At 38.7% G+C, this 18,548-nt stretch overlaps 1 protein-coding gene across 1 annotated transcript in view; it reads right to left on the reverse strand.

Moving 5' to 3' along the window:
- The window catches only part of dipk1c (divergent protein kinase domain 1C), a 66,188-nt gene that overhangs the window by 17,015 nt on the left and 30,625 nt on the right, over positions 1–18,548 (reverse strand). Inside the window, exons 4-6 of the mRNA XM_044339227.1 lie at positions 2,212–2,415; positions 2,058–2,111; positions 1,752–1,945 (exon numbers count right to left, since the gene is read on the reverse strand). Coding sequence (XP_044195162.1) covers positions 1,752–1,945; positions 2,058–2,111; positions 2,212–2,415 — 452 coding nt within the window. The remainder of the gene's footprint in view (positions 1–1,751; positions 1,946–2,057; positions 2,112–2,211; positions 2,416–18,548) is intronic.

Here is an 18,548-nt window from a genome sequence, read left to right on the forward strand (position 1 = left end):
AGTGGATCAACTATCTTTTGCAAGCAAGACCCCGCAATATGAACATGTGTGCATAAGATAATATATTGTTATTGTTAAATTATCATTATCTTGTGAGCACAAGACAAAAACTTGTGTAAACATGATGGATCTTGTGTGACCAAGATAATAACTTGTGTAAACAAGATCCGACATTTACGCCCAGAAAGTAAAGAGAGAAAGAAAGCAGGATTTGAACTTTTCGCTCAAACTCTTCAGGTGGAAATATGAGTCCAACACTGTGAATGCTTTGAGGAGAAACTGCCTGAAAATGCGCAGTGTCATACTAATATTTAAACATTTATAGCATCTCACTCCGCTCTATGTGATGACCTACATTTCACCTTCCTTAAAGAACAGCTATAAACACTTATGATGTATGACGAGCTTGTTCTTTTTGAGCAGAATTCCCCTTTTCTCTCTCGTTTCTGTTCCTCCAGCCATCCACCCTCACACACAGTTTGTTTTTGTATATATCCTACACTCCATTAGTCACTGCAGCTCTGCCTGCTGGCCTCCAGATAAGCAGCAGTGCGGGTCACCTCGTCTCGCCTGTTTTATTTTCAGACTCGGAGGAGTCGGAGGAGCTGAAAACAAACTAACGTCTTTTTCCTCTCATCCGCCAGCTCTGCCCACAATACTTCTGACATTTCAGGGATGAGACGAGGTTTATTTGATAAGACTTAAATATCAAATCAGAGAATTGTTAATTTTTTTAGTGGGAGATATGAAAAAAGATCTTTATAAAGCCTCAGTATTGGTGAAAACTAAGATTGGCGACATCAGTCAGTCAGCCCAGAGTGAGATATCCCAACAGCTACTGGTCAGACAGTCATTACATTTGATATGAATATTCTTGCTCTCCAGAGGATGACACATAATGACTTTGGTGACCCCTTTTTCCTTTATGTAAGTCATTTCGCACAAGAAATAACAACATTTCTTGTGATAAATCCATTAAATTTACTGGGCATTCTCCTGCTTCCCAGAGGATAAACCCTTCACATTTTGGCCTTGCAGCCTTATAAATAGGAATATATACTGTAAATGTATGCATATACCTCATTTTTTATCTTTTTACTCTGCCATATGCACTCTTGTTTTGAATAATGAAATCATCATCTTCATCATAATCAGTTTTTTGATGCATTTGTACTGTCTTGATGTTTTTATATTTTGATGTGTTTTTGTCCCCTGATACTATAGCAACAAGAATTCATCTTAGCTGTGCCGTAATTTTTCATGGTTTAAACGACAAATTCAATCACTTGATCTTAAAAAGCAAAGTATGTGATAGTATGTTAACGAGCATAGTGGCCTGTAGACTCAACACAGCTACTCCTGTCACTGCTTGAGTGCAAAACCATGAATGGAAGTCAGCATCGTTATCCCCATCTGTACAGTTCATTGCGTTGTGACAAAAAAATGCAGAGATGTTCTGATAGATGGAGTGACGGTGAAGTTGAGGTTTTATTAGGTATATTTACTGAGGATGACATCCAGCAGGTATTTGAGGTAACGACCTTGAACATTCAGCTGAACATTCACCACAATCTGAAACAGTGCCGAGAGAAGATGAAAAAGCTCAAGCAAGACTTAAAATAACAGCAGACTGCGAACCAGCAAGTGATGCGATGGCCAGAACGTTGCCGATGCCAACCGCTAAACTCACTTCCTGGAATAAATCCACTTTTCCAAACTGTAGGATAGAGATAACAACAGGAAGCCTTTACCTGAGAAAGGTGTACTCCTCCTGCTGCAGCAGGGACCAGAGTGAAGCCAGCTCTGCTCTGGAGTAACTCTTGTCTCTGTTTTTCAGTTTCTTCCCCCACAGTCTGGCCAGAGAGCTGTTACTTCCTCCTCCTCCTCCTCCTCCTCCTCCTTCATCCTCCTCATCCTCCTCAGCCAGGCCCAGAGAGTTTCGCACCTGAGATCAGAGGAAAGGAATATTCACTGTAAACTGTGTGATTTTTACAAAAAAACAGGCAGAGATGTGAGTTTGTGGGCTTTACTGGCAGCAAATGTCTCAAATCACTAACTTCCAAAGTGGCGTAGAAAACCACATCGAGAGGGGAGAGCTCCTCTGCTGTGTCCTGTTGAAGAGAGCAAAAGATTAATAATAGTAAATCCTTTTTAATGTACTCTGATTGGACGTAAAGTCGAGCTTCCCTGGATCATGACTGGAAACTTCACCTGATAGTCCAGTATTCCCAGTGGCTCGTAGGAGGAGAAATTCTCCAGTTTGGACTTGAGGATGATGGGGTTTCCTCTCCAGCGCGCCTCGATCACCTTCTTCCCGTTCTCATAGTAGAGGCAGCGCTTGTACTCGACCAGGCCGAGCACACACAGATCCTCGCACATGTCCCCCGTCACCGAACCCTCGCCGAACTCCAGACACTGTACGGGAGAGCAGGAGGGACACACAGAGCTTCAACTTCAAGATCTCTGCAGTCTGCGGCGTATAACGTCAACATGTTTTCATTTCCTGTTTTTTAAACATGAAAATTCTTCTCAAATCATAATGCCTTTTTCTCATTTTAAACCACTTTCAGATACTTTCAGGTACTAATTGATTTTATGCTTTATACATAATGGAACCATTTTAAAGTCGACCAAATCTTTAAATTTTAGAGCCTTTTAATTCAATAAAGCGAGTTTGTTGGTTCTCTATAAGTAGTTTTGTTTATAATTCTTATGTCTCTCTTTATAAGTATGAAGATTGGATTAGTATTTGTTATATATATATATATATACAGTACACACTAAGTTATATATGATACTATAAGGGAACAGTATGAGGTGTATATAATGAAGCTTAATTTAGAAGGTCTTTAACTTTATATATATACAGTTTGCAACTGACTGACATTTTAGCTTTGATACAATTTATATGTGGCTTCCAGCATATTTTATTATCTCTTGTCACAGGAAGAAATTTAATTTCAGACCCCCATTCAATTTCATCATTATTTATCAAGCGTTTGCTTTGGGTTTCAGGCTTCAAGGTTTCAATACTTTATTGCCGTTTTATCACAGTGAAGTGGAAATAAAGTAAATAGTGATTTGGTTTAGTGAGCTCACACAGAATAAAAACCCCAGTCACGTACAATGAACACCTTAGGACACAAAAGCAATTTAATTAATAGTAACAATAATAAATAATTAAAACAACACTCCCATGGGGAGGCTATCAGTATCACAACCTGCTACGGTGTAGTAAGGTGTAGTTAAGGGAACGAACAGCTGTTGCAGAACCTGTTTGTCCTGGTTCTGATACTTCTCAGTCTTTTAAAAGAAGAGAAGAAGTTAAAAAGACGTTTAGCAGAGTGAAGGGAGTCTTGAAGAATATTGTGTCCCTTTTTCTTTAGTCTAATGATGTAGATCTCAGTAAGGGATGGAAGCTCCTGGCCTATTATTTCTGATGCTGCGCATACTGTTTATGGCAAACAGACTTTTTGTATGATGGCAAATGTTTAGGATTGATTTCAAAGGAGCAGCATAAAGCAGATTTATGCAGTTCACACACTGCTGACAAACATCATAAACATCATCAAGGCTGGACTTTGAGTATAAACAGGAACAGGTTTTCATGGCTGTCTTTTTTTTTTTATTGGGTCACGAATCTGCACATTTCAATCTGTTATTGCACTTTTAATATTCAATTTAATAGATTTTAATACACATTTTCATTGCAAAAATTTTCACATTTATCCATTTAAGATCCATCAAGGATCATAAACCAGCGAATCAGTAGAAGTAAATTAATTTCATTTAAGTCATCTGCTGCCAAAATTTGGGAATCTTCTGTGAAATTAACTGAAATCTGGAAGAGTCAGTTTCCCGTCACTGTCACATTCCCATCAATAAAAATTATTTTAATATCTAATCAACAATGCCGCCTTGCAGGTTGGAAACAGGAAGTGAACAGTGATCTCTAGGGTTAAAGTCTGATTCGGACTTTGTTGTTCTTTAATAACGTCACCTGATTTCCTCCTTTGCTCCTGTCATGACTACTTACAGCTGCTAGAGGGCGCTGCAGTCACTGCAGCGTAAACAGATGTTGCACAGATGTAGCACAACAAGCTAGCGCAGCTGTAAACAGAACAGCGTTCCCACACATGCTCAGTGGCGTCTGCCTTACACAGAACTACTCTCCGGAGACTGAAAACATGATGCTGTTATTAGTCTTTGGAGCCGTTTCTAAACAAACTAACATGATCAAACGCTTCATGGACAACGACGGAGGAATAAGATATATCAGGCTTTGATACACAATACTTGTAAGTAGATCAGTTTATTGTTGGTTTGGATCCAAACATGTAAAGGCAGCAAAACAGACAAAAGATCCAGTTTTTCCGACATCATTTAGCAACTCATTTAGCTGTTGCTTGATATCTGATCTTTCTGTCTCTTCATTGTAACATTTATCCTTCTCTCCTTCCTTTCTCATCTGTTTTTCTTTCTCTCTTCTAACCCGAGAAAGCCTAAAGATCATTCTACAGCACAGTTATGCGCGCACACACGCTACAGAAACACACACATACATATATCCGGTGTGCTGTCTGAATAGCTCAGTGTCCAGAGGTGTGAGGGATGAGGTTGAGGATTAGATTTGTTCTGGTCAGGGATTACCCGGCTAATCCTCGTTCTGCCCACATTCCAACACAAACATCAGTCAGTGAGGAGCTCAGAGACTAAAGCCAGACATCACACACCTCCTACTTCACTAACACCTGGATGGACAGTCACTGTAATGCATGTTTAACCCCTTCAAATACTTGGAAAACTCTTTGAGGTGGTTCATTCAAGGATGCAACATTTAACAGTTAGAACTTGAAAACCATAGATGTGCAGCATTGTCGGGAAAGCAAACTCTGAAGACAAACGATAAGGAAATGACCCTCAGAATCAAGGGGCTCATGATGTACAGACTGTAAAGTCCTCTGAGAAAAAATGTGTGGTATTGGGCTATAAAAGTAAAATGGACTTTATCTGTAAGCCAACGCTGAATTCTTGGATGTTGAACAAACATTAAAGCTGCTTAAATTTATGAAGCTGGCCATGAGATGCTTGATGAAAACTCAGATTTAAACACTGGCCTGAGGCCTAGACGCTGTTTCCACAAATATGTCCACAACTATGTCCAAAAAAATGGGAAAAATCTATTGCAGTATCGTTATAGTTTCATTCCTTCCTCATTTCCAAAAAGGAGGAATTCATATTTCAGCTTCACTTTAATTAAAAAGATACAGAGGCTTAAAGAATATATGAGGCCAACAAGTCCTCCAAATACGTGGTTTGATCATGTGACTCCATAGGAGCGTTCTCTAATCTGGCACCTCTATCAGCAGTAATCAGCTGGACAACATCTGTAAAAGGTATAATATGTAACTATTCTGCATTAAAATGTCTAAAAACAACTAGACCTGTGTTATATATGTTGTTAAGTTGTGTACTTACATTATCCCAAATGTTTCCAACAATGTTCAAACCCAGAGAAATCTGTAATTTAATCAAAGTAACGGACCGTTTCATTTGGTCGCATGTCAATGGCGTCATACCTCCTCTACCAAAGAGTAAACACACACAAGATGCATACGGCGGCGCTGTGTTTGTCCGCTACAATGGCGTCTACCAAAGAGTAATTTACACACATACAAGATAATACATCGGCGTTGTGGTTGTTCCACACAAACTGTTATAAATGGACTTTTATTCAGTTTTAAGACACATTTTCATGATAAATTTAGGTGGTTTTTAACTATATCTTTTAGCCGGAAGAAGGATTTTATTCATTGGACGTCTGGATCTTAAGTTATCAGAGAAATAAACTGGACAAACGTTAGCAGCAGCTCGGCTAACAGCCCCTCCAGGAAGTCCGGTGGTCACCAAACATCGTCGGAGAAACACTGATTTTTTTTGGTGAAACAGCTTTAATTAGTATTTTAATGATTTTAATCTGCGTGTACGTTTGTTCTGGAGAGGAGGAGACCTCTGCCGGTAAAAACATCCTGAATGATGAGCACTGGAGTAATCCTATCCCAGTGAAGCTGGTTATCTAACAACGAAGACAACAACTCCCATGATCCCTTGCTACTTCACACCGTCATCACACTCCGTCTTTTGTTATTGTTTTGATTGAGACGCCTAGCGGCTGAAATTACATATTGTGCGTTTAAACAATAATGATGTTTTATGATGTGGCAGCGCTGTGGTTCGAGTCTGGTTAGGTTTAGGGAAAGATGATGGTTCGGGTTAAAATGATCACTTTGTTAAGGTTAGAGAAACGTGGTGGGTTAAAGTTACTACTTCCTTAAAGTTAGGCCACCTTCGTCGTCATGGCTACAATAATAACCACAGGGGTTAAGATTAAGTTAGCTCATTTTTGGGCGTCTTACATTACAACCTGTTGTGTCGTTTTTCTTGAGAAGACAGACTCGATCAGGAACAGATTTTCTGGCTCCAGTAACTGGCAGAGCGACAGTCGGAGATTATCATACAACAATAAAAAGGATTTAAAAGTCAAGACAACTTTAGTCTCATGTTTAAACTTTCTACGAGTTCATTTTCATGGAAATAAACTGAGAGTAATGGCTCTCTGGAGGGAGGGAGATCCAATAGTGTGATGTGTAAAATGTTGATCAGTGATGTGGGCGCCTCAGTTCATGAGAATCCAGCTGATCCTGGTCTGAATAGATCAGATCCAGCTGGTAGAATCGTGTCAGTTTGAGATATGCATCACTTTGAAATGTTAACATTCACTCTTGTGCAGATTTATAGAAACATCTGCAGATGTTTAGGAATCAAAAAACAGACGGAGAGCTAAATAGCCATATTATCTAAACTCTCCCCTTCAACATATTAACTGTCTGATATTGGAAAGATGGAAGATCGTCCATCATCGTTCATCTTTCATCAGTTTTTATCTGAGTATTTTTTTTGCGGTTAATAACAGACTCTCTCTCTGTCTCAGGCCAATTAACCCGTCTGCATACCTGCCTCTTATCTCTGTGTGTCCTCTTCGTTTCTGTCGCAGTCTTGTCTTCCTGTCTGTCACACTTCCTGCCTTTTTAACCCACGACTCATATTACCTTCTGGTCTAGGTGGTTGGTGATTTATCTGCTCCTATGAGGTCCAGTTTTTAATATTTTCCTATATTATAGAGCTCATTTTGAAGTTTGAGTTTACAAGTTTATTCAAGTTCAAACAAAGACACAAACTGTTAAACACTATTAAAAATAGTTTTATAAGAACCGCTGTATCTGATTTGGCCTTTGAGTCAGAGAATCGTAGTTTCAAAATACATCCTGAAATGAGTTTGGACACACTTTCCCATTTCCTCTGACTGAGAGAATGTGTGTGAAAACTTTTGCCTGGAAAACGTTAAAATCATATATTTTAAGAAGCCGAGTTTCCTGAAATAAAGGAGCAGATGGGGAAGAAAAGATGTGAGTGGGTTGTTTTTGTAGAGGTAAGATTTAGTGAAGAGTTATGGGAAATGTATTTGCCCAGACTATAGGGCAATATGAGAAGTAAGGATAGATTCAAGAATAATAAAGGGAATAATAAAGATGGTTCAAAAGATGCTCTGATCAATTTTGGAACAATCAATCCCATTGTAAGTCCAAACTGCAGCATGCATAACCCTCTTCTATTAATTTTATTGTACTTATATTTTCATATATTCATATTCTATTCGCTTTTACCAAGCAGCAACTTCTGGGGCTGTAAACAGACTTTACAACTTTACAGCAGAAATAAACATGTTTACAGCCTGGTGCAAAAAACGGTTTCTGTAGCTAATTTCTCCTTTCATGACAACTGTACGGGGGGGAGTTTTTTTCTAACTCACCCGTTTAAATTTTATTAAGCGGTAAAGTTCTGCATAATGAAGGACATGGCTGCTTTGAGTGACAGGTCCGCCAGCCGCTAGGTGGCTTGTTTCAGCCATTCGGCCCGCCTCTTTGCCCATTTTTGATTGGCTGGGAGTTAGGTAGCGTCATGCACTGCTAAGATGGCGACGGCCAGAGCGGCTCACTTTGAGCTTCAAAACCACTCCTCAGAAACCAACGGGTGACGTCACGGTAACTACGTCCATATTTTTATACAGTCTATGGCTTTTACATTATTATATGTAATATAGGTGTATATTTATACTATATTAACAGCATAGTATACATTTACATACAAATGCATATTAGAAATATGCATTTTGTGTTTGTATTATAGTCTATTCTACTTCATAAAATAAGTAAATAATACCTCATTTCCTCTTGTTAGGATCAATAAAGTGATGCTGTGTCTTTATTCTATTGTATTTATTACATAGTTTGGTGAAGGCAGATGTCTCCTGTGTAGAAGGTCAATCAAAATGTCATCAGTTTTTGTTTTTCTGGGTTTTTTTTAGTAATTTTGAGGTTGTTTTTTTTCCTCTTCTTCGCCTAGAAGCCTGAGATCAGCCCTCCATCTATCATGAAACACAGAGGCAGCGGGTGAGTCTACTGGGGACGGGTTTGAACGCATTAAAAGTTCATTCAAACCTGTTTGAGGAATGATAAATTGTAAAATCCTGACCTTGTACTAACTTATTTCACAGATTTTCACGGTCTGGTGCAAACGTGTCTCAGGAAACAGAAGCAGCTGGAGGCTGATTTAACAGAACTCCTCACATACCTGAAATATTCACTGCTTCACCTCTCTCCTTCAGTCTCTGCTTTCTGCTTTGGTCTCTTGTTGGATTGTTCTCCTCCCTCAGATAAAACCTGGAAGTGTTTTTCCTTATCTGGGGCTGCTGTGTGTGTATGTGTGTGTGTGTGTGTGTGTGTTGATGGACTCAACAGCAGTGGGAAGAGAGGTGTTGAGAGTAATAGAAGACTCTGCAATTATCATCCCTCCTCCTCCCTTTTGAGTTCCTAATAGTTCCTGTTGTCTCTCATCACAATGAATGATAACCACTACTGTGTGTGTGTGTGTGTGTGTGTGTGTGTGTGTGAGATGTTGTGTATTGTAGCTGTAGTGGAGCTGTTTCAATCAGAGTTTTAGTAGAAAGAATATATAGTGACCATGCAGGATGATCATGCTCATTGGGCAGATTAGATATCAAATACAGTACTGTGCAAATATTTTAGGCACTTCAGATTTTTATCCACAGTGCAACACCATCATGGAGGCGTCTGATGGTCCCACATTCATTCTGCAGCAGGACAATGAGTCCAAACATCCATCCAGAGTCATACAGATCTATCTACATCAACAAGAAGAACAAGGAGTCCTGCAACAGATGGTCTCTGGTCTCAACATCATGGAGTCAGTCTTACTTACTTCTCCAAGATGCAGGAACAACCGAGCTGCTGAGTACCTGAAACACTGAGGAGAACTGCTGCTGTTTTAAACACCAAATATTGATTTACTTTATCTTTCTGCTGTTTTCTCAACTTTGGATCAAGTTAACTGATGAATAAAAACTATTCATGGAATTATTTTTGAAAGCATCCTCACCCACATCATTTTAGCTAGATGTGTGAATGCACTGGTGGTCGCTGCAAGCACCAAAGGAAAAACCAGGATTTTAGACTGAACAGCTACTGCAGTAAAATTCTGGTGAGAAAATGTCAAGAAAAAAGTTGTTTGTTAATAAGATTTAGAAATAAAGTCACAGTTTAGAAGCTGCACAACAATGTCAAATCGCTGGCTGAAGAGCAAAACCTCCGATCTGAAAAATGCACTCTTTTGAGAAAACTACTCTTGCAGAATGCTATTTGTTAAGGACACCCAATACATAAAACACTGTTTTTGGACTATATTATTATATTATGTGTTATAGATATTAATGCCTTGCAAAGTGCAGATAGGAGCTTTTGTACTTGGTGCAAGTTGGAAGAGGTTCTACAAAACGATGCTCTAAATTAAGTTATAATTAAGATTAAATTAAAAATAACATTAAGTTTGTTTTCAGGTAAAAAGATGTAGTAAATGTAATAGTTACTACATTGTAGTATACTAGGGTCAGAATTCCTTAAATTCTGTGTATTTGCTTCCTTGTCCACTGGAAATGAATGTTCAGTGATTCGTGCTGCAGCCTCTCTACACACTCAGGTACTCTGAGTGTGTTTTTGTTTTGTTGTGTGACTTTTCTGTCACAACGAAGGGCAGGATTATCTGTCTATCATCGGACTCAATATGCGCAGCCTTCCTTGTTCTCATCATCCAAAGTAAAAATCCGCCAATCAGAAAATTTTGCAGATAGGAGGTTTTGCGCTTTGGCCATCGAGATGTTCCTCAAGAGCAGAATTGTGTTTGCTGTTGAATCCATTTGATCATTGTACAGAGATAAAAGGTAAAAGGAGAGAAAATGGAGGAAACTAAACAGAACGAATTGAAGTTCTTGGTAATAAACTCGGTCAAATAAGACAGTAGTGAATTATGACGTGTCGATATGTGTCAACAGTGACGAAGGTCGAATGATGCTGCCTTTCACGTTTCTCTGTTTGAGCTGCAGGCTGATGTCTGTGCAGTCAGCAAACTGTTGTTGGTGAATAATTAGTGATGAAAAAGCATTCATGCCTTTACTGTCACATGGGTTCATCCTTGAATATATGCCCACCCTTTAGCATCCTAGGACTCAAAACACACACACACACACACACACGAGCGCAGTATCATTTGATTTGTAGCTCACAGCAGCTCTTAAACTCAAACAGATATGGTTCAGACTTTCTCCTCCAACTTTATATCAACTCACAGCTCCAAACTGAATCTTTTTAGGGTTCAAACTGATAATTGTGGCTCTTGTGCAACAAAACCTTTGAAAACCCTTTGAAATGCACTCTATTGCGTAAACCTTTCATCTCGCAGCGCCTCGTGTCCATCGGGAACAGATGACTGTGAGTCCTTTTCTTAAAAGAGGAGGATGAGGATCGCTGAGTGGAGGAATTCTCCCAGTAGACTCGGACATCTGCAGACTCTGGTCTTTATTGCAGTGCTGCAAGCTCTGCAGCCTTCACATATCTGTTAATTCCCTGGATTTCCTCCGCCTTGCATCACATCACACTCTCCAGCTGCTTCCTCCCTGCTCGGCCCTGCAGCTTGTAAACTTTCCCACCGCAGTGTTTAGAGAAGATCAGCTTCAAGTCCTTTACTTACTGGTGTGTGTCTATGTGTGTGTGTATAAGGGAGATATTTGGATTTAAGACATGCATTTGTGTGTGTGCATGAGATAAGTATATAAATAAAAATATCTGAATCTGCTGAAACTTCAGATAAATAATTTAAGAAACATTTAAAAGATAAACTCCAATATCCAAGTGCCGAAATCCATACATCATAATCCATCTGAATCCTCAAAAGTCTCTGAATAATTTCAGCTCAGTGCCTTCCTTCATTTTTGTAATCTGAGAAACCTGGTTTACAGGTAACCAGGTAACACTGTCTTCTGCCAAATCAGATTTTTCTCGCTATGGCCACTGTGCACAAAACTCATCAGACACCAAATACTGTTTGTTCCATCAACCATAAAACCTCATTATCATTAACAGCAGCAGCACACGTGCTCTACATGCTGAAATGTGTCTATGATCTGGTTTATGTTGTTGAGAGAAAAAGGCCTCTAAAGATTCATATATCTGAGCACAAAACTCACAGAAAACAGGGATTATGATATCGAGTTTCATTTTGCACATGCAAACGGTGGCTCTGCAGCGTTTAAGTTTTGGGAAATAGAAAAAAAACAAAAAAAAACTGAAACTAAAAATGTAAAAATCTGCACATATTCAAAAAAGTTTTTCCTCTTGTCTGAGGTGTAAAAGTTGATGTCCAGATAAAAACAAAATGTAAACAGTCTTAGTGAATAAATGATGGCATTCATGAATCATGTGACTTAGATTTAGAGGGATCTATCAGCAGAAATTGAATATAATATTCATAAGTATGTTTTAATTAGTGTATAACCACCTGAAACTAAGAATTTTTATATTTTCATTGGCTTAGAATGAGCCCTTTATATCTACAGCAGGTTCTCTTCCACAGAGCCTGCCATGTTCCACCACCATGTTTCTACAGTAGCCCAGAACGGACAAACCAAACACTGGCTCCTTTTGTGTTTTTACGTTGAAGTAGCAGCTTGGGTTTGGTGGCGTAAACGCACCTGAAGTAAGGGTGTGCCTGAATATAAATACGTTATTCGGCAAAGCACAAATCGTGGGTTTTTTATGAATATTTATTTCATACAAATATTTTTAAAATTATTTGTTTTCAGGAAGAAAAAAAAAAACATCGCTATCTCAGTGTCTCTCCTCTGCTCCGCTGTGACGTCTATCAGCAGGTCTCAACGAGGGGAGTCACATCCACCTGCTATATGACGCACATTTCCTTATTTGGACATCACTCCTGGAGTTGGGGGTCTTTCCCAGAGATAAAGCTGAACTACTGACAACGCAAAGTGCTCCCAAGGGACTCTCCAGATCCTGTTGTTCCTCTTCTCCTTTCCACAAAGTGAGGTTGTAAAAAACAGGCAATAAATGAAAAGTGCAAAGCAATAATCGCCTCTGAAGTTCTTCTACACGCTGTGCTGTCAAATACAGATACAAATACAAATACTGGGCCCTCTGCACATCCCTAACCTGAAGCCCACCACTGGTACACGCTAGGAAAGGGAAGGGGGAGGGGTATTCAGTTGGAGGAACCAATTCAGTTGAACCTCACCGCTAGATGTCACTAAATCCTACATGCTGGTCCTTTAAAGCTTCCACTGAAAAGATGAAAACATCAGATCAGTGTGGAATGAGGAGAGTGTAACGTTCCTCAGATTAATACAACCCTCTTTTACTGACGTCATCTCATTGCGTCGTCTTCTTCTGCAACAGTTTAATGGGACTGAATGGAGAATTAGCGCCACCTACTGTTTACCTCCTAATACTCACACAATAGTAATGGATGGAAACGTGTATTAATTCAGATTTTCTTTTGCCAATTTTCTGGAAGTTAAAATTTCACAGATAAAAAATCACAGAAGGGATTCACAGTTGAGTTTTTTTTTACCTCAATGAAGAACTGAGTTAGTTGAAGTGATTGATGGGTGCAGTACTTTATGATTTTTGTAACTTTAAAATATATCTGTGTTCATGATGGTATTATAGTGCAGAGGTCCCCAACCCTTTTTTGTGCCACGGACTGGTTTAATGTCAGATGATATTTTCATGGACCGGCCTTTGAGGTGCAGTGGATAAATACAACAAACTAAAATGATACGACAGATACCAAACTGTGGTATTTTCTAAATATAATAATAAACCTGACCCACTGTGTTGCGCCAACAACATAACATGAGTTACATCCTCTCGCTATGGTATCGTTTAAACATGCCTTCAAAATAAGATACACCACAAAAACAAATATAAAGTGCATGAAAAATACAACTCAACATAACGCTGAATCAGTGGGAGCCCTGAGCTTGTTTCTCTGCAACTAGACGGTCCCATCTAGGGGTAACGGGAGACAATGACACCCGAAGTGTGTTGCTTATGTCCAGTCTACTCCGTAATTTTGTTTTGGTTGCCGTCACTGCAGGAAACCCTGCCTCACACAGATCAGGCCCGGTACCAAATGATCTACGGACCGGTACCAGTCCGCGGCCCGGGGGTTGGGGACTACTGTTATAGTGTGTAGGGATTTGGCATTTGGACGTTGGCTATGGCGACTCCCGTCCTTGGATCCATCATGTGATCGATTTGAAATCCTGTCCAACCAATCATCCAATGACAACTGTACACCTATTCTTGGCTGACTATATATGTATTTGCCTCATGTTTTTGTCCATCTTGACCGTCAAGAAGACTCTATGTTGTTATAAAACATTTCCCAGAATCTCTAAGCTCACTGTTCATGTTTTTTAATTCAGTACATTTCTCAGAGAAAACAGGACAGGCCTTCGTTACGACAGCAGGTGTGTGTACGGGTGAGTACAGATGTCCAAATCCACCCAGTGGTGATTTAGGAAGCTCTCAGCACTGGGTGGGTCTGATAAACGGCAGCGAGTTCTGGGGTCTAAATGAACAACATGGTTTCAATTAGAGTCTGTCAGTCGCTGTCGTCTGAGTCTCGTCCCCGTTTGTGTCAACGCCAAGTTTCAGAGCAGCTGATCCATGCCAGCAAACAGCAGAACAATCCAGAATGTTTATTTGGCCAACTCCCCTCAAGCTAATGACAGAAACAAATGGGTACTGGAAGCAAATGAGCACCAGACTGAAACATTAAGATCCGCTAATGAACTCTGGGTCTGTCTGCCAAGCTGCAACATGTCTGCCAAACTCCAACGGGACCGCAGAGGGAGGAAATGTGGTTTTAAATATCACCATGGTTCCTTTTTTCTTTAAATCTTCAGGAAAATTCAGTTGATTATATGTCTCATCTCATTTCACGCAGGGAGTTGAGTCCATTTACTCCAGTTGTGTGCTTCAGTGCAGTTTGGAGGCTCTGTCGGGTTTTAGTTTTGAGAATTTCCGCCGCACACACTAGATTTTGCTGATGGCCAAACTTGCAAGCTCTTGTAAGTTTTATGAGGTGATGTCTGTCACTTAAAACATAGATTCATACGCAGCTGTGTCGGGGCGGCAGCTGAAACAACTGATTCTGTTGTTTTTCTTGGGAAGACTCTCTCTCTCATATTTCCAACTTATTTTAAATGGTATTGTAGGAATTCACAGATAAATTGATGAATGCTCATTGTGGATGTCAGAATATTTCAGTTCAGTTAAACTTTATCCACAAAATTGTGACAGTATTACCCGAACCAAGAGACATGATCACATCACTCCTGTTTTAGCCTCTTCACACTGGCTCCAAGTATGTTTTAGAATTGATTTTAAGATCTTATTGATTACCTTTAAGGCTCTTCATGACCTGCTATATCTCTAGTGGTGGAAAGTAACTAAGTACATTTTGTCAAGAACTGTACTTAAATACAACTTTAAGGTACTTGTACTTTACTTGAGTATTTCCATGTGATGCTACTTTCTACATTTCAGAGGGAAATATTGTACTTTCTACTCCACTACATTTATTTGACAGCTTTAGTTACTTTTCAGATGAAGATTTGACACAATGGATAATATAACAAGCTTTTAAAATACAACACATTGTTAAAGATGAAACCAGTGGTTTCCAACCTTTTTGTCTTTTGACGTCTTACAAAAAGCAGTGTGTAGTCGGGGTCACATTTCACATGTCTATGAGTTGTTAACAGCTCCACCAAATAGTGATTTTTCCCTCTAAACTTCTAACATGGTTTCATTTCAATAAATGTTCAAATGATCCAATATTTCAGCAAAAATCAAAGATTAGAGAAAAAGTCCAAAAACTGTAAACAGATTTGTGTATCAGAACTTTGTTTTTTCTTCTTTCCTCTCCCATTAATCATCTCACCACCCCTCAGATTTATCTGCTGACCCTTTGGAGGGGCCCGACCCCTAGGTTGGGAACCACTGGACTAAACTAGCTAACTGTATATAAAGTAGTGTAAACTAGCTCCACCTCCAGCAGCTACAACAGTAACATGCTGCTCTAACACTGATGCTTCACTATTAATAATCTAATGATGTCATATATAATAATATATCAGTCAGAGGGACCAAACCACTACTTTTACTGCAATACTTTAACTACATCAAGCTCATAATACTTATGTACTTTTACTGCAATACTTTAACTACATAAAGCTCATGATACTTATGTACTTTTACTGCAATACTTTAACTACATCAAGCTCATAATACTTATGTACTTTTACTGTAGTAGGATTTTAAATGCAGGACTTTTAGTTGTAATGGAGTATTTTTGCATTGCTCTATTGGTAATTTACTGAAGTAAAGGATCTGAGTACTTCTTCCAGCACTGTGTATCTCTGACCTCTCAGTACGAGCTGGTACGTACTCTGAGGTCTTTTATCTGATGGCTGTAAACTGGAGGGAACAGTGTTTGCAGAGTGTTTGCAGTTGGGATCTGGAGGCTCTGGAACAATCTGCCTGAGGAAACCAGGTCGGCTGAGTCAGCAGTTTCTTTTAAGTCTCTACTTGAAACATACTTTCATCTGAAACTTTCCTGATTTTACTTGAGTTTAGTGTCTTTTATTTCTGTTTTTATTTCTTTAAAATTTTCTCTTATTTTATTCAACTTAAACTAAATTGATCTGTTTTTTTAGAATCTGATGATTTTATGATTTGTCGGTTTTGTAACGTGGATTTTGAAAAGTTCTCTGTAAATAAAGATTATTATTGTTATTATTACCATACAGCTAGTTTATTTGACATGCCTTTCCCATAGCTTGAACATCTGCAAATATTGTATGAAAAATAATCTTAAAAACATTTGTTTGTGTTTGAGTGGTTACTATGTAGATTCATATTTTACATTTAACATGAGGTAAATATAACAGCAGGCTTGCTTTCTTTCTTCCTTTCATTCATTTTATTTTATTCCTATCGTTTCTTACTTTTATTTTGATTTTCCTGTGTTAATTTCTTTCTTCGTGTCTTTTCTTATGTCTTCATCGTCCTTTCTTAATGTTCTAAACTTTCCACTTTCCTGCTTTTAACTTCCCTACTTTTCTGCCATGTTTTCCTACTTTCCCACCTCCTGATTTTCCTCCCTCCCCCCCCCCCCCCCCCCCCCCCCCCCGATCATTTTTCTGTCTTTCCATCTTTCCTTTCCTTTCCTCCTTTTCTTAATCTTTCTTTCCTCCTTTCTTTTATTTTCTATTCTGTTTCCTTCCTGCTATTAATACTTTAACTTCAGTTAAAGGGTTTTTTCTTCAGAAGGTAGAGAGCAGCCACAGAAAGCTGAGACGTTTCGGACGGTCTCATTCACATTGAAAGGCGGCCTTTGTTGTTCGGCTCTCACCATTACATTCCATAATGGTAAAGCCCGAACACACGAGGAACATTAAGACGCCTTAATGACATTCCTGTGTGTATTGAGCCCAAAGGCTGCAGCAACAGGAGCAGCAGCAGCAGCAGACTGAGCGACGGCTGAAACCGAGCTCCAGCAGTTTTTGTAGAAAATTCCTGAAAACCTTTTGTCTGAATCTGTCGTAATTATAAAAGTTTTTTTTCAAGAATTAGGAGCCTGAAGCATTTTACTGGAAACTATCAAAGCAAATTAAAATAATCTCCAGCAGCGCAGTGAAACATTTCAGTGAATTTGAAAGACAGTTTTCCTCAAATTAAAAGAAACTGATGCTTCTTCTTTTTTAAAGTACAGCAGCTGCAGCCCTGAGCTGCTGAAGTGCTTTTCAAGGTTGGAGTTTTCTAAAATTTAAAGAACCTGAATGATAAATGAGAGATTTTTTTTTTTTTTCCTTCAAATTAGACAGAAGGCATTTTGGAAATTCGCTCCTCAAATGTAGCTGCAGTGTATAAACTGAGAAATGCCAAAAAAATAAATGCACTTTGACATAATATGTGTCTTTGTGGTGTTGGATATTGTTGGCTAGCAACAGACTGCCATTAATCCTTATGTATTTCAACTCTTTCTAATGTTGTCATATTTGCATTTTTTAGATTGTTTTTACATGTGTAAATTAATTGTATATGTGTACTTGTCGCCTGCCTCAAATTGCCCCTTGAGGGAAGAATAAAATATTTTGAATTGAACTGAATAAAGCAGGAGGTTATCTTTTATTTCTGTAACTTCATTATTAGAATTTTCCATTGCAGTAACAGACACGGCACTGAGAAGTAGTGTCATTTTTTGGTATCTCATCAATTTTTGGGTATAATTGAAAGGTGACATTAATGTAGTATAATGCTGTTTCAAGTAGTGAAAACTATCAAATAAAGAAAATGGCAAAACTGAATATCTGGTCAGTTTAATAAGCTTGTTTTCTTTGATCCAAAACTTTCTGATTCGTCTGCCCTCAGTATGTGTGAAGATGCACAGCTAAAAACACGTCCAATAAAAGTAAAGACAGCATTTGGCCTCTGAAAGTTTTAACTGGAGGTGATTATGAAGCTGTGAAAACAGTATTGGATGACAAATTCAATATTTAGATCAATAAAAAAAATAAACTGGACTCATAAAAGTAGAATAACTGTCAAATAAGGTTCATCCTGACAGGCAGAAAGTGTCAACAGTGAAAGATCAGCTTTACATCCACATCTGAAGTACAAAATCAAGTTAACATACAGTTTAGGGTCCACAAGAGTAAAAGTAAAGAGTAAAATACAGTAAAGTAACAGTCTAATATTAGCAACACAGTAGCCTCAGACAGCTAGTATGATAGCTAGCTTGGTTAGCAGTAAACAGCTAAATTAACAAATCAACAATTAGCAGCTCTGTGAGGCTAAACTATACACAGCAGCCATTTCAACCAAATCTGTGCATTAGATTGCTCACTGAGTGTATTTATACATGTTACAAATATGTTTTTACTTGTTTGTTTGTTTTTATTTTGTTGTTGTTGTCCCCACCACTTGTGAAACCAAAGTTAAACCATTGTGGCAAACACAAAGGAAGGAGTGCTAGAGGAAATTAAATTTCCC

This window comes from Thunnus albacares, chromosome 21 (genome assembly GCF_914725855.1).
Source record: "Thunnus albacares chromosome 21, fThuAlb1.1, whole genome shotgun sequence".
NCBI lineage: Eukaryota > Metazoa > Chordata > Actinopteri > Scombriformes > Scombridae > Thunnus > Thunnus albacares.